At 31.7% G+C, this 25,032-nt stretch overlaps 3 protein-coding genes and 1 pseudogene across 3 annotated transcripts; 2 read left to right on the top strand and 2 right to left on the bottom strand.

Moving 5' to 3' along the window:
- Nucleotides 1–1,819: 1,819 nt before the first annotated feature.
- Nucleotides 1,820–3,210, top strand: LOC144549257 (uncharacterized). Its single transcript, XM_078297981.1, has 2 exons — nt 1,820–1,918; nt 2,552–3,210. The coding sequence occupies exons 1-2, from the start codon at nt 1,889–1,891 to the stop codon at nt 3,128–3,130; spliced, it is 609 nt and encodes a 202-aa protein (XP_078154107.1). The 5' UTR covers nt 1,820–1,888; the 3' UTR covers nt 3,131–3,210.
- A 7,548-nt stretch (nt 3,211–10,758) lies between these two features.
- LOC144549248 (uncharacterized) lies at nt 10,759–12,180 on the bottom strand. Its single transcript, XM_078297970.1, has 2 exons — nt 12,135–12,180; nt 10,759–11,410 (listed from the first exon to the last, which is right to left on the bottom strand). The coding sequence occupies exons 1-2, from the start codon at nt 12,162–12,164 to the stop codon at nt 10,880–10,882; spliced, it is 561 nt and encodes a 186-aa protein (XP_078154096.1). The 5' UTR covers nt 12,165–12,180; the 3' UTR covers nt 10,759–10,879.
- A 4,792-nt stretch (nt 12,181–16,972) lies between these two features.
- Nucleotides 16,973–19,141, bottom strand: LOC144549318 (BTB/POZ and MATH domain-containing protein 1 pseudogene; annotated as a pseudogene).
- A 1,857-nt stretch (nt 19,142–20,998) lies between these two features.
- On the top strand, nt 20,999–22,497 carry LOC144549319 (uncharacterized). The gene is made up of 2 exons (XM_078298034.1): nt 20,999–21,306; nt 21,582–22,497. The coding sequence occupies exons 1-2, from the start codon at nt 21,074–21,076 to the stop codon at nt 22,495–22,497; spliced, it is 1,149 nt and encodes a 382-aa protein (XP_078154160.1). The 5' UTR covers nt 20,999–21,073.
- The last annotated feature ends 2,535 nt before the right edge of the window (nt 22,498–25,032 follow it).

Here is a 25,032-nt window from a genome sequence, read left to right on the forward strand (position 1 = left end):
AAGAAAACCATTATGTTTTGTATTGAAGCAACTAAGGATCAAATTATTTCTATCCATTTCTTTTAAAGTAAAGTCTGAAAATAAATTTTCCATCAATTTCATTCACTTTAAAATTGTTTTTTTTTCCATTTTTAGGATTTCTTTGTTTTTCCCAGTAAACAATTCAAAATTCAACTAAAATATTTTAATAAATATTTTTTTCAAAAAATATTTCCTTATTTCACAATTTTTACAATTTTTAACAATGTTATTAAAACTGGACTGAACTTTGACCTGGTAAAAATATTTCGCATTTGACAGTCTAAGAACGAAGCCTCTTATTAACTCCAAGATTGAATCCTCAATCAAATTTAAACATATATGATGCCCTCTTCAAGACTTTGATTAATTAATTAATTAATTAATTACTTGTTTCTGTCCCTCATATCATTTCAACATTAATATATAAATAAAAGTTGAGACAGAGGAGAAAGCAGTGCCATTGATAAATAAGCATCTTATCTCTTTCATATGTCCCCCATTAATGTATTTAATTATTAACACGACGCGTTCTATATATTAATTGATTCATTTGTTTGAAAAGAAAGATTGATGCACATCTTTGAAGGACTTCAGCTTGGGTCCGATGCCCATTGGACCCAAAGTGGTTCTAATGGGTTCGCTCACCATCGGATCTGCTTTAAGATTCGTGCTCGCACTTTTTTCTTATACTTTAAAATTCGTGCGCAAGAATCTTAAAACAGATCCGATGGTGAGCGAACCCATTGGAACCATTTTGGGTCTAATGGGCATCGGACCCAAACTGAAGTCTCTTTGAAGACGTGCATCTAGTGATGTAATTGCCGATTTATTTTAGTATTAAAATTTAAAGACATGCATTATTTTTATAAAATATATAAAATTAATAAAGTCACAGTATTGTGGTACCAGCGAGCGGCCCCTTTTTTCGCTTTTAAGTAAATGATCGAGCCGCTATTTAACATGCTATTAGTTATTTATTACACTATGAAATGCAGCATGGCAAATTCATGCACATTAATAATTTAATATTACAATTTTATTATTGTGATAAATTGATAATTTTTCCCCAATAGCCTTATAATTAATATTATTATTAAAAAAAAACAATCACCAAATATTCAACATTCATCTTGAAATTTAATGCAACTTATTAAATAATATGAGATACATACAACAAGTTCTGTATAAGTATGTACTAAGCAACAGCTAGATGGTGAGTCATTAGATCATTTTTTTTTTTATGTATAAACATATTGCATTTTAAACCAATACACTTAATAAAACAATTTTGTGAATTAATTTGTAATAATAAGGTGTAAGTTGAGATAAATATTCATAAATTGAGAGAAAATATTCAACAGTGAAATTTGTATAAAATCTTTTGTGCTCTTAATTACCAACACTATAAATACCATTAGACAAAATTAACTTTGCTATAAAATTAAACAAAATTATCGCAGGATTTAACTTTCCTAATGATATATCCTTCTATAACTTTTCTAATTATTGTAGGATATATCATATAGTTTAATATATATTTATTTAAAAAGGAAAAATTAGTATCTAGAAAAAAAATTATATTTGCCCTCAATAGTTGAATTTTTTTTGTCTGAAAATAGCAGCCCCGGTGAGATATATAGTAAAAGAGATATGGTAAGGAAAAAATCTTCTAAAATAAGATTATTTTTATGATTGAATTAATTAGATTGATTCTAAATAAGGATTTCTTTCTAATATGTAATAGCTGGTCTATTTAAATTGATAACCTCTCATTGAAAGATTAATTTGATTGTCCAACAACAACAAAACATTGCAACTGCACACAGTTTCATAACTTAAATTGCCTCGATACCTCAGTATTCTTTCCATGGACGCTTCATCCTCTACAGCTTCTGAGGTAGGTTTTATAGTCTATCATGCTGATCTATGATTTTATTGTTTTACTCTGAAAAAGAAGAAGGTAATAACAGCACCACAACATGATACTTTTAACTAATTAAGCATGGACATTGATTTGTTTTAATTTGTTTTTTGGTTTTAGTATGAAAAGCGCTTACGGACATTGGATTTGAAATGGGTCAACCTAGCAATACAAAATGCTGCTATTTTATTGTTGCACTAGAAGTTGCTTCCTTTATTGTCCTTTACTGTTGCAATTATATATCTTCTGCCTTTACACCTTTTTATATTAAGCTCCGAACCTTCTATTTCTTCCCTTTTGCTTGAAGAGATCTCGTATACCATAATTTCAATTTGGACTCTGAATTGCAGAATTAGAAGCAGAAACAATCAAAGACTTGAAATTTTATCCTTTTTGCTTCAAGCAGCCTCCCCCCATTTTTGGCTTTAGTTAAAGGAAGAAACTACTGTTGGGTGTCACTAGTTTGTAATTTTGGCCTTTATTTAGAAGCTGAAATGAAACATGCAATAACATATAACGTAACTAGAAGTAGAAAATTAAGCATTATTGCTTTCTTTCTTAATAAAAAAAAAATTCACACTAACAATAGGACTTTCACTATCATGCCAGATGAAAAACACCGCGTCAGCAGTAGATGACTCAGTGAAGGACCCAATAACCAAACCCGAAAAGGAAGTTACATGTGATATGGAGACATTCAGCACGGTCTACCGTGCCAAAATAAAGCACTACTCACAAGTTAAGCTATGTCCTCGTGATTTCGTCATCGACTGTGGCATGTTTGATCTGGCTGGCCACCGCTGGGACATCTTTTATTATCCAAACTTGTATAGTAGTTATTCTCAGGATCAGGCGACATTGGAAATCAAGCTTCTCACTGCTACCACCACCTCGATGAAACAAAATGTTAAAATATGCCTAATTGATCCAAGTGGAAGAAATTTAATGGTTGGAGAAGTAAATCGGGTATATAACAAGAGGGATGATGGTAAAATGATGGGAATTTTGTTGAGTGACAAATTAGAGTATGTGAAGGATGATTGCCTCACGTTTGAATTTATTGTGAGTGTTACAAAGTGGTCCCCTGCCGAAGTGGTAAAAAAGAAACCTCAAGAGGAGAGTGGTACTGAAGAAGCAGATTTCTCATTTGTTAGCAATGACCCTGATTTTTTGGATATTTTGAGTTGAGACTCAGTCAGCTTCGAATTGCATTTATATACATGCATCGACAAAAGAATGATTCTGCCCCGACATACTTGCTAGATAGGCTTCATACTCTAGTTTTGTTTTTCCTTTTTTTAATCATCTTTTCAGTAATGTATTGTGAATTCTTTTATTAAGAAAATCTAATGGGATGAAGTAATCTGTCCACGATATATAAGTACCGTTCAATGAAATACAATCAAACTCCACTGGTTCTCATAAAAATGGCAAAACTTTTTCTACTAAATTATGGCAATTAAAGAAGTGTAGTTGCTCAGTAGACTCAGTACTCTTATCCTTCAGATGATAGATAAAACTTAGCATAAGAAATGTACATCGAGTTGCGTTTAATGGAAATTTTCGTGGGAGTTACCAAAAGAGCTCGCTGCTTCAGTCTAACAATTATTGTGCAATTTCCAATATTATTCGTTGGAATGATCATGTAAGCATTCAAGTCGAACTTGAAGACATTCAATTTTCTGAAAGCATCAGTACACATTCCTGCGATCTTGGGCAAATCGATAAGGAGCATTCATGTTCTGGATTGCACAAGGTGCCATCATCTTCCATCAATATCATGATAAAACACACAGTTCACTGACTTTTGATCTGGTTTGATTTCCCATATAGATCCTTCTTTGTCTGTACAAAAAAAATCCATCTTTGAAGAACAATGCGGTAGTGATACAGAATGGTAATTGTATCTGTAGTGAAGTCTGGTCACCTGGTTTCGCAAAGTATGCATATTTAAATTCTATAGACTTTTCATTTTTCTTGGAAGTGCCACTAAATAATTTTTTTTAAAGTGCCATCCTTTTTTAAACATGCAAACTTTCTGATTTTAACAAATAAAATTTCACACTTAATTTTTTTTATTCTAAATCATTTATACACATAAAAAATAAAAGTTATTCAAAACTTAAATAAAATCACAATTGTATATTTTACATAAGGAAATAATATATATATAGATGAGAGTAAATAGGGAGAGGGAAGAGGGAGGGAAAGAGAGGGAACAAGTGGGGTCCACAAAGGCAATTTTATTAAGAATTTTAGAAGGCAGTATTTTGTTCTATGTTTTGAAAAAGAATGACACTGTAAAATTTCCCTTGTATATATATAGTTCAACCTCACTCATGAAATGCTAATTATTAAATGTGTACTTGTAGCCTAGTGGTTAGAATTTCATTATGTGGTTGTAGAGACTTGAGTTCAAATCTAAATGACCACACATTATGTATTTTCTCATATTATGCATTTTAGTACAACCCCTTATTTAAATTTTCTATTTCTACCTCTAATCATGATCGTTGATTGTTCATCGTTGAACCTTGGTATAAAGCATATATAATCGAAGTTCACCGGTTTTAATTGCCTTAAAATTTAAGCTATATATACTATTTATTATTCAGTTTATTAATTTTAGTACTTAAATTATTTATCTTTATATCAGTTTATTTGTCTTAAAAATTAGACTACAAAGTTTTACTTTATTATTATTTTCCAATTCATGTTCACTTTAGTGTTCAAATTATTAGTTGTTGTGAGTTAAAGAAATATACATTGTGTCTAAAATGTTGACAAGTAAACCATTTTTTTTTTTTTTTTTTATAGTTGGTGGTAGAATACCACACCAATAGATATATTGATACTAAAAGAGGTTATTTACAAGCCCGGGATGTCAAGAGACAAGCCAAGCGATTATTTAATTACAAAAGCCCATAAAAGAAAATAAATTATAAGGTACAAAATATAATGCCGTAAACTCCTGTAGTCCTGTAGGACTCCGCAATCAGATGGAGGCATTGACAAGGCGCCTGAATCATAAGCCCTACCAACTGTGCCTTGACCAAAATTGCACATCCATAATAGTATACTGAATAAACAGGTACATCGTTTTCCTTTTGTCAGAGAACAAAATTTGATTTCTTTCCCGCCAGAGCGCCCAAACCCCCACCGACCACACCCTATTTTTATGAATACTGAGTAACTTGGAGCACCCCGGCTGAGCTAAGTCCCACTTAGCGGGCGAAGGATTTTTGTGGTGTGATACTGTGTGATACGTAGGTCCTTAAAAGAAACGGAAAAGAAATTACGATAACTTTTGTGGGATCAGAATATGATTGTAATCCATCTAACAATCTAAATTATTTTAAAATATTTTTATCACCCAGTATCATACCACATTTTGAAAGCATTTGATCACCCTTATGTAATGATTTTTAGACTGTGGTACATAATTTGAGACAGTTGTAAATTTGTCTAAATCAGATGTAAGAATAATTATTGAAAAGTAAAGAAATTTCACATAACATGCATGAACCAGAAGACAACATAATCTAAAATTCAATCGTATCTTAATTAGATTTAAAGATATTGACAGTGTTGTTTTTACTTCATACAATACACGAACACTAATGTCAAAATTGTATATAACTCGTATGCTGCATACAACCAAAACTGCGTGGTCATTATCTTTATCTTCATTAAATTTATCTTGAAACACCAATTGACATAATATTTAGTGTTAATTTTTACAACTGTCAGTAGACCATGAACTCAAAACAACCTGAGACATGAACCAACTCCAACTCAACCCGATCCACTAATCTTTTGTTCAGATCCACCAATCAAATGTCTATCTTTTAACTTTTGCCTTAATATAAAGAGAACTGTTTTTTAACTGATGGATAATTAAGAGAAAATTGGGCGCACAGAGCTGTCAATAAACAATAAATCATGTTGTACCAAACAAAACAAAGGGGAGAGGAGAAGAGTGATGTAAGAGGAGACACTCGTATTTCATGCTTGCTGAAATTGACAAAAGAAAAAATGTAGAGAGAGAAATTAACAATAAAATATGTTCTATAACAATGGGTATCCAGGGAGGTTTTCCAAGAAGAGTCTTCTTGAAGGGCCGGTCGTATGAATGCAATGTACTCTCCCTCCTTCCTCAATTTTGTGTTCTCATCTTTTATGTTGAATTAGGATTGAAGAATAAATTTTATCGATATCAAATTTGATACTCCCATTTCAGATCAAGTGAGAGGAAACGGATTTGTCACTTGACCGATTCATTTGACAAATCACACAAATCTGATTTGTCCGCACTATTCCGATTGTAATAACGAAAGAATATAAAAAAAGTGGAATTTAAAATAAACTTCTATTTCGTACTATTCCGATCATGTTCGGTTGATGGTCAAATAGTGAAATAGTGAAAGAGTGGGAGAGCAATGGAAAATAAGCCATTTCTATTTCTCGAGAAAAGCCAAATGCTCTATTAACTATTTTACTATCTCTATGGAACATATAATTAGCTCATAGAAAAATAGAGGGAACAAATTTTGGATTGAGAAATTTAAGTACAAAACTAATTTAGGATCAGGCGATGGAAACTCTTAGCACTGGGGACTGGTGGTGTTATGGGTAACACTGAAGCCTATCTACCTCAGTGGGTGATAACATGTTTTTAATGTACTCCAAGAACAATGCTAAGTAGTAATTACCATATGGCCCTTCCACAGACCACACTAATTTTAGTTATGTTTTTCCTAAGCTTCTTAAATTACCATAATTTAGTAGAAAAAGTTTTGCCCTTTTGATGAGAACCAGTGGAGTTTGATTGTATTTCATTACACGGTAATATATTGTGGACAGATCGATTACTTCATCACATTGAATTTTCTTAGAAAAAAAGAACTCACACTACAATACTAAAAAGATGATGAACAAGGAAAAACAAAACTAGAATATGATTTTGCACTTTGTAAAGTTGTCCTTAATGAAGCCTAGCTAGCAAGTATGTCCGGCCAAATCACTCTTTTTGTCGATGTGTGTATATAAATGCAATTCGAAGTTGAGTCTCAACTCAAAATATCCAAAAGATAAGGGTCATTGCTAACAAATGAGAAATCTGCTTCTTCAGTACTGCTCTCCTCTTGAGGTTTCTTTTTTACCACTTCGGCAGGGGACCACTTTGTAACACTCATTATACATTCAAACGTCAGGCAATCATCCTTCACATACTCTGCGGAATCTAATTTGGCATTCATGTATGTGGAATCTAATTTGGCATTCAACATAAATGACATCATTTTACTATCATCCCGCTTGTTATATACCCGCTTTTCTTCTCTGGCCATTAAATTTCTTCCACTTGGGTCAATTAGGCATATTTTAACATTCATGGAGGTGGTTGTATCAGTGAGAAGCTTGATTTCTAATGTCACCTGATCCTGAGAATAACCATCATACAAGTTTGGATAATAAAAGATGGCCCAGCGGTGGCTAGCTAGATCAAGCACGCCACAGTCGATGATGAAATCACGAGGACATAGCTTAACTTGTGAGTAGCGTTTGATTTTGGCACGATAGACTGTGCTGAATGTCTCCATATCACATATCACTTCCTTTTCGGGTTCAGTTATTGGGTCCTTCACTGAGGCATCTATTGCTGATGTGGTGTTCTTCATCTAGCATGATAGTGAAAGTTCTATTGTTAGTGTGAATTTTTTTTTTATTAAGAAAGAAAGCAATAAGGCTTAATTTTCTACTTCTAGTTATATGTCATTGCATGTTTCATTTCATCTTCTAAATAAAGGCCAAAATTACAAACTAGTGACACCCAACAGTAGTTTCTTCCTTGAACTAAAGCAAAAAAGGGGGAAGGCTGCTTCAAGCAAAAACAATAAAATTTCAAGTCTTTGATTGTTTCTGCTTCTAATTCTGTAATTCAGAGTCCAAATAAAATTATGACGTATGAGGTCTCTTCAAGCAAAAGGGAAGAAATAGAAGGTTCAGAGCTTAATATAACAAGGGGTAAAGGCAGAAGATATATAATTGCAACAGTTTCACTACTTTCGAAAAATAAAAAAATAAAAAGGATCATAAAGGAAGCAACTTCTAGTGCATCAATCAAATAGCTGCATGTTGTATTGCTAGGTTGACCCATTTGAAATCCAATGTCCCTAAGCGCTTTTCATAATAAACCAAAAAAAAATGAAAACAAATCAATTTCCTATGCTTAATTAATTAAAAGCATCGTGGCGTGGTGCTGTTATTACCGTCTTCTTTTTCAGAGTAAAATAATAAAATCATAGATCAATATGATAGACTATAAAACTTACCTCAGAAGCTGCAGAGGATGAAGCGTCCATGGAAAGAATCCTGAAGTATCGAGGCAAATTAAATTATGAAAAATGTGTGCAGTTGCAATGTTTTGTTGTTGCTGGACCACCAAATTAATCTTCCAATGATTCAAGAGATTATCAATTTAAATAGACCAGCTATTACATATTGGAAAGAAATTCTTATTTAAAATCAATCTAATTCAATCATTAATATAATCTTATTTATAGACAACCACAGAAATTTGTGGTTTTTAGAAAATTCTTTCCTTACCATATCCCTTTTACTATATATCTCAAAAGGGGCTGCTATTTTCAGGACAAAAATTCAACTATTGAGAGCAAAGATAATTATTTTTTTCTAAATACTAATTTTGTTGTTCTTTAAAAAATATATATTAAACTATATTATATATCCTGTTATTAGAAAAGTTATGGCAGGTTATATCATTAGAAAAATTAAATCCTGCAATAATTTTCTGTAATTTTATAGCAAAGTTAATTTTGTCTAATTTTGATTAATTTTGATTAATTTTGTTTAATTTTATAGCAAATTTAAATCCGGCTTCTTTAATTTTTTTTAATTAAATCCTACTATAATTAGTAAAGTTAATAACTAGTTATATGTTGAAAGGAATAGCTAACCCATTGAAGATAGAATTTTTAAAAAAATCACTAAATGTAAAAAAGTACTGTGTTTTTAAGTACTTGTAAATTCTTACCGCAAGAATTGCCTAAGGGCTAATTAGACTTCGCGCAAAATCAAGACTGACAAAAGTTAATCAAATTGAATTGAAGGTACTCACAAAAGACTGCTCTAAAAGCCGAACTGTTAAGTTATTCATCTTATTAATGAATTAAATGTATACGTATTTTTTCTTTTTACTATGTAATCTCTTCAATGAGTTTATGAAATTATAAAACAATGAACTGTTATTTTTTATAAGATGAGAAGAGAAGAGATGAAGAAAACAAATTACATTTGTAATCTTATTTTTCAGCTTTAAATGAGTCTCTATTTATAGTTACAAGGCATTCGAAAACTAGCCGTTTGAATGCACTATTCCATATTGCTATTAATTGCAAAGCACTATTTCCTACATTACACTATTTCCTATTTTATTCAATAAACTAGCCATTATAATTTGAATTCTACTTCATATTTTAACACTACATGCATTCATACTGATACATTTCAAAAAAACCATTGCTATTGTGCAATGTCTAATAAATTTTTTTTTGAATGTCAATGTCTATGATTTTTTAGATTAATTATAAGGTTTTTCATATAAAAAGTAGTAAAATACATAAAAATATATAATTTGGTTTACGATGAAAATATTTTAATTAATACGTACATATAACTAAGAGTTTATAAAATTGCTTATTAATTTTAGTATATATTTCTTTGAAGAACTAATATTAGTATATTGTAATGAAATATGTTGCTCATGTTTGAAAGAGACCCCTTTTATCTAAATATGTCTGTTAGGATAATATATTAGGATAAGGGTTAGAAACCTGTTTTTTTTTTTTTTTTTTTTAAAAAAAACATCCAACTTGTGAAAATGTTTAATAAATTAAAATTTAACTTCGAGTGAGTTTGGTACGTCCTTCACTGGTATTCCTCTGTGCTGTGCATATAAGAAATTAAGGCATTTTAAGTTCATTTTGAGGGGGCATCAAGAGTGTGAAAAAGATTAACAGAAAACGGAAAGGGCATGTGGATCCATTTGACAGCTCATTCTGGATGCAATTGAGGCGCAAAAACATAACTATTATCAACACATAAAGACTCAAACGGCATAAATATTTCAATTTGGCAAGTACATTTTTTTATGCAATTAATTACTTCTATAATTTTAGGTAACAATTATAATACATAGAGCTGACTTATATCCTATAGACGAATTAATGGCACCAGTGAATAAATTCAACATTAATCTCTGTTTTGAAGCTTCAATTTTAGGACAGATATGTAATTTTTTTCATCTTTCTATAGCTCACATTGAGAACATCATGTTGTGTTCTAAGTCTTATTGTGCTTGGTATTGTTTGCATTGGTTGGTCTTGTTCAGGTTTTTGGAGAAATGTATGATGCATTGGAAATTTATGATTTTCTGATTAGCAAGCTGTGCTATTGGAAAAATCAGCAGTTTCAAAATGAATGGTTTTTCTTCTATATAAAAAGAATAAGAAATAAAAAAAAAAATTAGATCAGTCAATTGAAACACTTTAGCACTGGCGATTGCTGTTATGCGTAAAACTGAAGTCCAACTTGGTGCATGAGGGAGAACATATTTAGATGTACTCCAAGAATAAAAGCTAAGTAGTAATTACCATATGACCCTTCCACACTAATTTTAGTTATGTTATTTGTTCTTTTCTTAAATTACCATAATTTAATCGAAAAAGTATTGCACTTTTCATGAGAATCAGTAAACCTTAATTGGATTTCATTAAATGGCAGGTTACTTTATCACATTTTGATTTTTCATAAATAAATAACAAAAAAAATAAAACTTAAATAATGGTCAAAAAGAGAAAAGATAAAAACATAGACTCTGATTTTGTGGTTTCTGAAGTTGTCAATGAAGAAGTCTAGCTAGGATGTAATGGTTGATTGTTGTTTCCTTTTTACCACTTCAGCAGTTGACCACTTTGTAACAGTCACTATACATTCAAACGAGAAGCAATCGTCCTTGACACACTCCGAGGAATCTAATTTTGTTTTCCGTATATATGGGATTGCTTCCACACCATTCTTCCTGTAATATGTAACTGCATGCTTTGTTGCAGTGACCGCTACACGTTCTCCACTTTTGGCAATTAGGTTTATTTGAATATGTACTATCAGTGGCTTGGTTGAATCAGTGAGAAGCCTAATACTTCCCAATGTCACCATACCAAAAAGAGTACTTACTCCTGGGCAGAAGTAGACAGCCCAGCGGTTGCCACCCAGATCAAATGTGCCACAATCGATGGTGTAATCCTGTGGCTTGTGCTTAACTTCTGAGTAGTGCTTGATTTTGACACAATAGACTGTGGTAAATGTCTCCATGTCACATATCACTTCCTTTTTTGGTTCGATTGGGTCCTTAACTGAGGCATCTATTGCTGACACTGCGCTTTTCATCTGGCGTGATAGTGAAAGTCCTATTGTTAGTGTGAAAATTTCTGTATTAAAAAAAGTTAAAAAACACAAAATAAAAAAGGAAATTAAAGCAACAGAACTACAGTTGCTATACTACTTATTTCGTAATTTCATGTTATTGCATGTTTCGTTTCGGCTTCTAGTTTAGAGACCGAAATTACAAACTAGAGGTACCAAACAGTAGGATCTTCCTGGAGCTAAAACAAAAAGAGGGCAGCCAGATTGACGCAAAAAAAGATAAATTTTCATGTCTGATTGCTTGTAGTTTTTTCTTATTTTCAGGTCTTTGCTTGTTTCTGCTTAAAATTCTGTAATTAAGAGACAAAATTGGAGCTAGGAAGTACCATATATATCTCTTCAAACAAAAGGGAAGAAATACAAGGTTCAAAACTAAATATAACAAATAAAAAGTTAGAAGATAATTGTAACAGTTTCATTACCTTAGAAAAAAGAAAAAAGAAAGATAATGGAAGCAACTTCGTTCAGCAATCAGATAGCTGTATTTTTTTTTTATGGTTTCACCCATTTTATGTCCCTTGTCCATCATAAGGGCTTTTCGCAAAACATAAAAAAATTAAATATATAAGAAAAGGAAAAATGATTCATTTCCCACGCTTAAGCATTATGTGTGGTGCTGTTTCTACTCTTTCATTTTTACAAAATAAAATAATAATCATATATCATCATGATAGACAATGAAACCTACCTTGGAAATTTTAGAGGATGAAGTGCCCATGGATAAAATCCTAAGGTATTGATGAGGCAAAATAAATTATCAAGACTTTGTGCAGTAGCAATGTTTTGTTGTATATAAATGTTTCAATGAAACAAGAGGCTATCAATTTAAATAGACCAGCTAGTGCCTATTCGAAAGCAACTAGTATATAGACTAGAAACATCCTTATTTAGAATCAATCTAAATCACTAATAAAAATTAATCATCTTATATATAGACAACAGTAGGGTGTTTGTGGTTTTTAGAAAATTCTTTTTCTCACCATATGCCTTTTTTTATCTCAAAAATGTAGCTTTGGTGCTTGTCGGATATTTTCCGACTTAACTCTACCCCACAGTTGAAAAATGACCTGTTTTTAGCAGGCTCCTCTAATCTTAATATTATTTAAAAAAATTTGTTAGTTTTGTCAATTCATATTATGTTATATTCAAAATAATAATTACAATGTTTTATATTAACATGTTAATTCACTAGTGGAGAACATACAATTAGTGTCGCCTTAAAAAACCGACACTAATACTTTAGTATCGGTCATTTACAAAAAACCAACACTAATAATATTAGTGTCGGCTATTTATATGTAGGCGACACTAATAACTGAGAATTAGTGTCGGTTGTTTATAAAAAGGCGACACTAATGTATTAGTGTCGGCTATTTATAAACAACCGACACTAATACTTAACAATTAGTGTCGGCTATTTATAAAAAGCCGACACTAATACATTAGTGTCGCCTTTTTATAAACAGCCGACACTAATTCTCAGTTATTAGTGTCGCCTATTTATAAACAGCCGACACTGAAGCTAAAAAAATTTCATTTTAAGTCCCGCGCACCTCTTTCAAACGCACGCCTAGGGTTTAAAACATAGCCTTCACTTCGCTTCACGCTTCTCTCCGATCTGATCTTCTCAAACCTAGCCGCTTCTTCTAGGCGAATACCAGAAGATGTGATGCAATATGGTCCTGCGCATGCTTCACGAAAAGGGGCGTAACTTTTGATCCGTCCGTCGGATCGGGCTGAAATTTTGACAGGAACTCCACAGCCCAAAACCGGATCCAAAACCAATCTATGATTCGTTTCACCATTTTGCGGGCTCTGATTCGCGATCCGAGTCTTCCTTCATGGACTTTTGGACCTTTATTTATAATTTTAGAGTTTTTTAGGGTCTTTTATGTATCTTTTATGTATCTTTTATGTATTTTATGTTTAAGGGTTTGTATTTAAACAGACGTCATGTCTTTTATGTATTTTCTGTTTTAGGGTTTGCACAAACCATTTATAAGAATAACAATAAATGAGCAATTTGGATGATATTTTATTTAGTGAGTGTTATTTGTAAATTATGATGAATTATTTGATATCTTTGTTTTATATATAGTTCAGCAAAAATATATGAGCATTCCAGAACAAAAAATTTCATTTTTAAAATTTTCTATGATTTATAGTGAATTTTTGAAATTTATTTTTTTTAAAAAAAACATTAGTGTCGGCTTTTTAATAAATAGCCGACACTAATGCCTTACTTTTAGTGTCGGCTATTTACAAAGTATTAGTATCAGCTCGATTAGTGTCGCCTAATGTCCGACACTAATACCCATAAATAGCCGACACTAATTCCAAGTTCTCCACTAGTGATTATTAGTGAATAGAACGTCAACAGTTTAGATTCACACACTTACATTCAGATTTAGTTAACAATTTAATGCTATTGCAAAATATCTATGATTTTAATAATTAATAATTAAGGTTCTTCCTATCTAGAAATAGTAAAATACATAAAATATATTATTTGGTTTATCAAGGAAATAGTTTAAATACATATAACTTTGAGACTTCAAAATTGCTTATTAATTTTAATCTAGTTTTTAGGAGAAAACTAATGATTAACGAATTACGCTGCTCATGTTTGTAAGATACCAAACTTTTATCTCTGTTAGGACATTAGGATAAACCAATAACGGTTCACAAATCTCCTTTTTTTCACCGAAAACATACATACAACTTATAAAAGTGTTCAATAAATCTAAATTTAACCTCGAATAAGTTTAGCACATCCTTTACTGATATACCTATATTCATATAAAAAGTAATTAAAGCCATTTCAAGTTCATTCTGAGTAGGCATCTTGAGTGTGAAGAAACGACATATATACATATTCTCTATCCATATTAACAAAGTTTTTGAAATTCTTTGGTGTTGATAAAAGTAGAATTAAAATATATCAACTTTTTATATTTAAAATTGGCATCGACCTAGAACTCGAGCATGTATGTATTTGAAAGTTGAAGACAAAATGGAAGGGCAGTGGATACAATTGAGACTTTATTCTGGATATAATTGGGACTCAAATGGCATAAATATTACAATTTGGAAAGTACAATTTTTGATGGAATAATTACTTTTAGAAAAATTAATGTGGTGTCACCATTGTTAGTAAATTAAGTAAAGACACTATTATAAATTTATAATTTGTACACAACATCAAATATCATTGTTCAGAAACTGCAATCTTAATTATAAATAAGTAAAGAAACTAAAATACAATAACCAATGACAATTAAAGTTGAGTTGTCATGAATAACAAATAATTCAAATGAAAGAAACAATACACACAGTAATAACAACAACAACCATAAGAGAAACACTAATCAACAAATTAAATTCAATTTTTTTTTTCATACATATGATATGATATAGGTACCCAAGTGCAATAATCATGAATCTTACTTAATGCAAAAATGGTTTTGCAAAACAATTTTTTTAACATTTCTATCTTGCGATTCAAATTCAACACATATCTGACTACGGATCATGCGCTACCATGAATATGGTGCCTACACAATTTCTGTTATGGCCAACACCTGTGAAACAAGGTGATACTAACTTGGAGGTCATTGTTGTTTAACTTTTCAATTTGATGGCTCTGAAGAAAATTTACCATGAATGTATGTAGAGTGAGTGAAAGGTGTAACAAATTTTGGAGAAACAAATATATAGTTATAAGTTTCATTTATCTGTTAATATAATACATTTAAACAAAATTAGTAACTAACCGAAATAGTATTACTAAAAACCAAAACTCATATTTTATTTTATATGTCGAAAATGTTATTGTGGATACTAATTTAAGAAAGTAGTTTAAATTCGATTTACTCTGATATCTAAGATTAAACATTGAAAAAGTGATATAATTTTATTTAATAAGTATTATTATCAATAGTGGCTAACAATTTAAAATGACTAACGAAGTGAATTGAAAAATACAACTAAAAGATATATATATAGCAGTTTTCACAAACAATTCATTTTTATTCATCACTTAAAAGCATGTGTCGATTTTAAAATTCACACCATATTTATGAGAAGAATCTAATTAACAATTGAAAAAAGTGTGAACGAAGAATAACCACTGAAGTCCAATAGCCTATTAACCAAATTCACTTCTATGTTTCTTATATTTTTTGCTTCTTGATCAGTCATTTTTCTCATAAAATAGGTATGAACAAACAAATAAAACTAATGAGAAATTTTGAAGATGTGATAATTTGAATTGATAAGCACATCAAGGTTTATTACGCCTTTGATTTACTGTTTTTGTATGTGGTGCTAAAGATCAATTTATTTACATCTCAACATCCAGAAATAATATTCGCGAATTAAAAAAGCATTGGATTGGTGATTCATTGAGTATATCACTTGCTATATGTACTAGTCCAATGCGAAGTGACAATACAAAATTTGAATATTTACACTATAATTATATTAGAAATCTTTCTGGTAAATCTGGAGAGCCAATAATAAAATAGATTTAAATATTCATTACACTACTGGAGAGCCATCGGATTCTGGACCATTGCTTATTGCCCCGATAGGAAATGCACACGCATATGTCATCGGCTGAAACCAATGGCGTTCAACTCCAACGCTATCAGTTGAAAATTTTGGGATCAATGAGAGTAATAGTTTTTCGAACATTACATAAGTTGTTTAATGTAGGAACACCATCAGATCTACTTTGGTAATGAACTGATGGCGATCCTACATACAGTGTTTGATATTTGACACCGTTTAGGGTTTAATGTCATCTCCTGCGGTTGTCCAACCGATGGTAGATGTTACTTACACCATCTGTTTTACTGCGTTGGCATTTGGCAGGTCTCTTGATTATTTTAGCTATGTCATCTGTTACTAACTAATTTTGAGCCGTTGGTAATTTATGTGAATATATTTTTTTAATTGTGCTTTTATTAGGGTCTAGCCCCAGTGTGTGTGTGTGTGTGTGTGTGTGTGTGTGTGTGTGTCCATCCATTTATATTCAAAAACACGCAATAGTAGTTACCAACAAATAATATAAAACCATGCAAGCTAATATGAATAGAAAATTAATATAAACAGAAACAACTAATTGTATCATATATATAATTAATACATGCAAGTTGTATTCAATTCATACAAGAGTAGTTACAAAATTAAAGACCCCCTTAGCTAGATATCACTGATAACAAAATCCAAAACAGGGTTGTTGTTTCTAAACAGACACATATTAATCATCATCAGATAACAAAATCCAAAACAATGTTGTTTTTCCTAGCTAAACAAACATATTAATTAATCATCATCAGAAGGAGAATAATCTTTCCCCTCAGGTGCTTCGATGTTCGATTTTGTCAGTAGCATATATATAAGTGAAAGAGATGTTAGTACTATTGCTCGTAAGGTTGTATGATGCTCGTAAGCTTGCTCCTTTTGTGCCTCTTCTGCCTTCTCTACCTCTTGTGCCTTCTCGAGCTCTTGTGCTTGCTCCTCTCATATCTCTTGAGCCTCTTGTGCTTGCTGCTTTTGTGCCTTCTCCACCTTCTCCAGCTTGATTATTAGTGAATAGAACGTCAACAGTTAACACTTTAATTAACATTCAGATTTAGTTAACACTTTAATGCTATTGCAAAATATCTATGATTTTATGAATTAATAATTAAGGTTCTTCCTATCTACAAATAGTAAAATACATAAAATATATTATCAGGGAGATAGTTTAAATACATATAACTTCCAAAATTGCTTATTAATTTTAGTTTACTTTTTAAGGAGAGAACTAATGATTAACGAATTATGCTGCTCATGTTTGTAAGAGACCAAACTTTTATCTCTGTTAGGAGATTAGGATAAACCCATAAAAGGTTCACAAATATCTTTTTTTTTTTTCACCGAAAACATACATACAACTTATAAATGTGTTTAATAAATCTAAATTTAACCTCGAATAAGTTTAGCACATCCTTTACAGATATACCTATATTCATATAAAAAGTAATTAAAGGCATTTCAAGTTCATTCTGAGTGAGGAGGCATCTTGAGTGTGAAGAAACGACATATATACATATTCTCTATCCATATAAACAAAGTTTTTGAAATCCTTTGGTGAGGATAAAAGTAGAGTTAAAATATATCAAATTTTATATTTAAAATTGGCATCGACCTAGCACTTGAGAATGTATGTATTTGAAAGTTGAAGACAAAATGAAAGAGCAGTGGATAAAATTTAGACTTTATTCTGGATGTAATTGGGACTCAAATGTCATAAATATTTTATTTTGGAAAGTACTACTTTGATGAAATAATTACTTTTAGAAGAATTAATGTGGTGACACCATTGAAGTAAATTAAGTAAAGACACTATTATAAATTTATAATTTGTACACAACATCAAATATCATTGTCCACAAACTGCAATCTTAATTATAAATAAGTAAAGAAACTAAAATACAATAACCAATGACAATTGAAATTGATTTGTCATGAATATCAAACGCTTGAAATTAGCAAAATTTTATAATATATAAGGCAATACATGCATCATACATAATTTTGAAAATGCTGAATATCACCCAGTTCTAACTGCTAAAAAGAGATATTTTTAATTACATTTCCTCTTACAATCTACTGTCTCTAATTAGTCTCTTAGTATAAAAGGACTGGTTACCATAAGATGTTTAAATCCGTCAGTTGCCATCACAGCCTGTAGATTCTTCTCAGAAGCAACAAAATCAAGACATATCTCCTTCAGCTGGTCACAATTATGCTTATCAGAAAAAACCAAGATATCCGTAGCGTTTTCGACATCAATGCTATCACTTAATTTCTCTTCACAAATCAGCTTCAGCCTCTCCAATCCATACCGATCAGCGGCTGCCAGCAAATGCTGAGACATTTCAAATGATAAATCTTCATTAAGAGGGATAGTGTCAGTGTACACAAATTGTAGCATGAGTTTAAAAACTTCTGGCTTAATATCTTTAATCTTTACACATTCAGTTTTGCTCTCCAGCATCGGGCCAAAAAATTCAGCCTTGAAAACCGGCGAGCGTTCCGCTAACACGGTCCGATGTGCAGAAAATATTTCTTCACCGACTCTAAACACCACATCTGCACCTTCTCTACTGTCCCAGAACTGTTTTGGAATGCTGAAGAAAATCAGAAGATGGAACGATAACTCGCTTCTTTCTCGCTTCGACTATCAATGGTTTAAATAATTTCACAGAAAACTTAAGCATGAAGCAGTCATCTTTCAGATAATCTGATTTCTCAAAAGTATTCCTATTCATGAAAAGAAATGTCGGTATACCATCTCCCTGTTTATAAACCTTTCCACTAGACTTTGTAAATTGAACATCCACAGCTGAATATATCCCACTTTTATGGTCAAACAGGTTACATTCTACTATTAAAACCATTATTGTTTTTGTCTCAGTCAATAGCGAGGCTTCTAACATCATACAATCACTTTTCTTGTAATATTCACCGCGAGAGGAATATGGCCAGAATATAATAGCCCATGTGTGACCACCAATATTGAAAGTGCCGACCATCATGCCGTTTCGTGGTTCGTGAGTAGCCAATGATCTTCAGAGAGAATGATTTTATCAATGTCTCCATTTGCCACACTATATCAGCTTCTGATTGGTCATCATTGGCCATGGTTCTGTAGATACAATTTAAAAGGTTAAAGAAGAAACACAAGCGTCTTTATAATATTGAAACTGTCTCATATATACAGAATGAAAATTAACAGTGCAAATGCAAGGATGACAGGGGAAATGAAAAAGAGCAGAATCTTCAAATAAAAAAGACAAGAATCTTCCTCCTCATGTAAAAGAGCAAAGGACGATCGAGATTTAATTTTTACTGTTCTGAATGGCTAAGATTATACATTGAAAATCGGAAGAAAACAGTAACCATTGGATGCATTAATAGCGATGGTTAATGTTTGCTTATGTTGACAAGCAAGCAATTTAAGTGCTCATGTCTCATTAATATTGTATTTCGGTACATGTTGAAAAGTTGCATACCAGTATCAATGCATACCATCAGCCTCTCTCTTAATTTTACCCTCTCTTAAACCGAAATAAGGAATGAACATATATATGTCCTAACCGTCTGATTAAGATTGTCCAATTTTTTTTAATGTACTGGAGCAATTCTCATAAAAAAATTATTCACAAAAATTACAAAATAACAAAAAAAAATATAATAGCAAAAATAAAAAAAAAGTAGTAGACAAGATGATGGTCTCTATAAAATAAAAAAAAATGGAATAAAAGTACTAATACCAATTTTTGGCGAATCCTTGAACCAGCAGATCTTAAGCAAAATTCTACCAATCCAATATTTATTCCACGCTTATTTCCTCCAAGATTACTCGAGGTCCTCCTTTGCACTCAATATATATATATATATATTTTAAGGATTTTGAAAGATGATATTTAGAGTCGGCCCTGTTATATATAGGTGCGAAGCGAGATGATTTCTACTAAATATGCAATGTGGGACTAAGCACAAGAAAACCGGTTTATCAAAATCTTTTCGTTTTAGTGGGGGCGGATTTGATGAATTCATATTAAAAAAATGAGTTTGAATCCAGTCCGATGTATACTGCATAGGTATGTTTGAATGAGAAAGTCGCTAATTAATTCATAATAGCAATAATAGTTCACTAATTTGAGTTATAGTAAGCTATTTCATGTTTTGAATGAATTAGTAAAAATAAAATAGTTCTCTAATTTGAGTTAGCATTGCAGATCGATCTAAATGCGGAATAGAGAAAATAATAGCTGTTAATATAGGCATAGTATTGGATATTGGATATCATAGTATTTTAAAGATATTGGATATCATAGTATTTTAATGAAGACATTGATTATTTTTTCAAATTTTAAATTAACATGTATAGTAGAGACTCTTCCTTTAAATTATTCATTTGTCATGTTTTTCTCTCATATAACCCAATATGAATATATGCACTTCACATATCGTTCCCACTTTTTCCTTGTACATATATACGCTTTAATAGCATCCCTAAAATAAAGGCTATAATTAACAATAAGTAGGAAGTTTTTTTTTGTCCTAGAAAAAAGGATGATTAGTAGGAGTTCAGCTTGGGTCCGATGTCCATTGGACCCAAAGTGGTTCCAATGGATTCGCTCACCATCGGATCTGCTTTAGGATTCGTGCTCGCACTTTTGCTTATGCTTTAAAATTCGTGCACACGAATCTTAAAACATATCCGATAGTGAGCGAACCCATTGGAACCACTTTGGGTCCAATGGGCATCGGACCCAAGCTGAACTCGATTAGTAGCTACAAATAGGAAGGTTAAGCTTAATTTGGAGGCTCAAGCCTTGCAAAAACCATCATAACCTCTTATGATCTAATTAAAGTATCTAAAAAAAGCTCTCTCGTCATTTTAAGAAGAGCGAGTGCTTTTTCTCAAAAAAAGAAGAGCAAGTTCTTGGTCTTTTATTTTGTCATCTAAAATCTCTTTCGTTTCTACAAAGAAGGTTGCATACTTTCTTTTTCACCAAAAAAAGTTCCTAGACACCACATTCAGACCAACCGACAAGGCGTGAAAGCATGGTGGCTTGGATCACCACTCTTCCAGGAGACCTAATATGGGAAATTGCCAAGCAAATACTTGCTGACGATGTGGTCGACTACGTGTGCTTTCGTGCCACTTGCTCGGCTTTGCGGTCATCCTTGCCTGACCCTTATGACCTTGCCTTCTTCTTTCTCCCTCGGAATTGGATAAGGATTTATACTAATTGTAAGGGAAATTCGAATGTTGCCCACTTCGAGGAGATGCCTAGGTATAGCCCAGAGGGTATTTAGTCACCTCCATAATTTTAAATTTTAATCATGCATGCATTTTGAAAATTCTATAAACTTTTCAGTTTTCTTAAACCTTTTTATATGTATAGTTCAGTCTCCCTGATGAAATGCTAAATGCTCTACTGTTTGGAGTCTAGTGGTTAGAATTATATTTAGTGGTTGTGGAGACTTAGACCACAAATTATGTGTATTCGTATATTATGCATTTTAGTACAACCCCCTTTTTAAATTTTATATTTCCTCCTCTGACTAGGATCATCGATCGTTACATGGATAGCTTTATGAACTGTCGTTTTATGATTCATGTTCAAGCCAAGAACCGCGACACCCATATCCCTTTTATGCACCTTCCGACGGGTCGACCTGTTGAGCTTGTCCTCCCTGAGCTTGAAACACACTACATCCTCTCTATAACTGATGGCCTTTTCATCCTCGTTCATAAGCAAACACGCGCCATGCGCTTATTCAATCCATTGACCCATTGTATGTCTGCCGATCTCCCACCAACCTTATTAGAAATTACAAAGATGCCACACTATAAAATTACTGTAGTAATTGCCCCTTCAAGATCTATAGTTGAACAACCAACTCTCATGATCGCCGTGGCCAATGATAATGTTGCATACTTTGCAAAACCAGGTGACCAGACATCACTACAGATACAATTACCGTTCTGTATCACAAGCGCGTTGTTCTTCAATGAAGGATTTTATTGCACAGACAATGAAGGATCAATATGGCAAATCAAACCAGATCAAAAGACGGTGAACTGTGTGTTTTATCATGATATTGATGGTAGATGCTGGCACCTTGTGCAATCCAGAATAGGAATGCTCCTTATCGATTTTTGTCCAATATTGGCAGGAATGTATAATGATCCTTTCAGAAAATTGAATGTCTTCAAGTTCGACTTGAATGCTAACACGATCATTCCAACGAATGATATTGGAAATTGCACAATTTTTGTCGGACTGAAGCAGCGAGCTCTTTTGGTAACTCCCACGAAAATTTCCATTAAACGCAATTCGATCTGCATTTGTTATGCACCTATTTTTATCTATCATTTGAAGGATAAGAGTACTGATTTAATTGAGCAACTTCATAAAGTAATTTACTGTCCAAATATCATGATGAACCTTGGAGTTGGAGAGCTGTGGCGGTTGGATTGATGTGTGGTCTGTCTTAGTTCATTGTATGTTTCCTATTAATTTTACTCCTGAACTTATGTTTAATTTAAGGTTTCTTTTTATTGGTACGATCTGTGAGTATGACTTGTTTGTCTCTATGGCATGGCACCACAGCAAGATGTTCTAAATTAATGTAATTTGAGATACTTTCTTTGAGTAACAACTATTTTGATTTTGTACTAGTGGCATTGAAAAAAAAAAATCTTTCCTTATTGCAATTAGTAAAATAATACCTTGTTAAAGTAATTAATAACACACACTCGGTGAATTCCAAACCACAGTTGGATAAGGCTCTGTTAAAAATTCTTTCGACAAGTGTTGCTTTGATGGAACTTGCAAGTCATGGATGTGCAATAGAGACGACTTATTTACTGGTTGGTATTAACATTGGAGTAATATATCACAAATATCTAAATATAAATTATTAACATTGGAACAACATTATTTAATTTGCTCTATCTTTGCTTGAAATTCAAATCCAATTACAATTATTAAGAATATGTTCCAAACTATATATAAATATTAGTTCATTCCTCTCAATAATCTGAACTGGTGTATGGACAATTTTACAAATATCTGAACATCTGGGCACAAATTATGACATTTAAATAAGGACTGATCTGATCATCTTCTGATAACATCTACAAATTCTGGAGCTAATTAAGGGCATTTTTCACCACTCTGCAAAAATTCTATACTAGTTCTGCTCTGCTATATATATTTTAATGTATGCTCAGAAAATTTCCAGAATTTTGTACAGTTTATAACAAAACAATCATGAAATTATCATTTGAAATAGTGTTCCCTACGTATCTTTACGTCATGTCAAAAGTAGGTCCTGAAATTCACATTAAAACAAGTGTTTCTTCATAATTGCATCTGCTTCGCATGTAATCGCAAATTAATTTGAACAGTACCATGTTTTTTAAAGATAACTTGAATTTGCTTGGCACACATTTTATTTGAGTTGCTTGACAAACATGTCATCGGATTTTATGGAATTTGCTTAACATTCTACAAATAGATAATTTAATTAAAAACAATTTCACTATTAGTAACACTATTCCAATCCTCTATTATATTCTTACTCTTTCCATTAACACTATATGCATTATCCTCTGTTCCAGCCAATTTCACTATTAGTTGAATAATAAAATAATAGATAGAGTAATTGTGGGATTCAGCATTGAGAATTGATATCTCTTTAGATAATTCATAGAAACAGTGACTAAAATTTAAATTTATTGACCCTCAGATTAAATGTCTATCCTATATAAATTATGATTGAGACATCTATATTTTTTTTCAAATAATGTGCAAATATTTTAGGGTTTAGTCCTGAATTATACAAAATAAATTATTCATTAAAATTTAAAAACAATTATTCCTGAATAATAAAAATAAATTATTCCTAAAAGCTACTTATTGACAAATAACTTCACTTCCAATTTTAAATAGGGACGTGAGAATTGTCCCCAAAATAATTCAAATTAACGTGCCCTCAATTTGCAAAAAAAAATAAAAATGATTGTTATTTCAATCTCTTATAAAAATGGCTAGTCGTTTTGACAAACTGAGGGCACGTTAATTTTTTTGTCAAAACGACTAGCCATACAACAAAGATGACAGATAAATTAAAAGTGTGATGACACTGGCTAGCTTGAGAAAAGAGGCATCGACAAAATAATAATTACGCGCAAGTTGAATTCTACGATTCGAACTTAAGGAGAGTGTTGAAGATAAAAAAAAAATAACAATTATATTGATGACAAATAAATAGAGATCAATTGATATTAATTAGAAAATATAACAAATAATGATATTAGAAAATATTTTAGTAGCACTTTAAATTATGTATAGACACGTACCTTATAAGAGATTGAAATAACAATCATAATTCAATAAAATAATTACCTTTTCTTTCAAATATCATCAAACTACAAATTAAACTAAAATAAGTATTACATGCTTCAAATAAGGGTATGACATCATATCCCTTAGTGCGGTTCATTATCACACTTTTTTTATGATGCTACATACTGCGTTTTATCATCACTTGAAGACCTTTCAACTCCCTCGTCAACTGTGATAGAGAGAAGGTTGATATTTAGATCCCTTGAAAGAGGAAGTCTGTGTGATTGACCCCTAGTGGAATGAATTGGTACCAATTACCGCTCCTTGTATCAATTACAAGTGGAATCACTCAATACCTGCTGTTATACTTATAACTGTTATTATCAAACAATAATTATGAAATCGATCTATAGGGACACCTACTAATTAAAAAGAGTAATAAATAATGATTATGACCCACAATCATGTGAGGCATCTAGATATAATTGTTATATCATGTCAGTACAGGAGCTGGTACAAATTCATACCAGCGCACAAAAAGGGGAAATTTGATAGAATGCCCTACCTTCAAAAATTATCAAACAAAATACCCTCCTCTTAAAATCATTGACAAAATGTCCTTGTGGGCCCTACTTTTCCCCTTCCTCTCCTTTACCTCTAGTT

The sequence above is a fragment of the Carex rostrata genome, chromosome 35 (assembly GCF_964058835.1).
Source record: "Carex rostrata chromosome 35, lpCarRost1.2, whole genome shotgun sequence".
NCBI lineage: Eukaryota > Viridiplantae > Streptophyta > Magnoliopsida > Poales > Cyperaceae > Carex > Carex rostrata.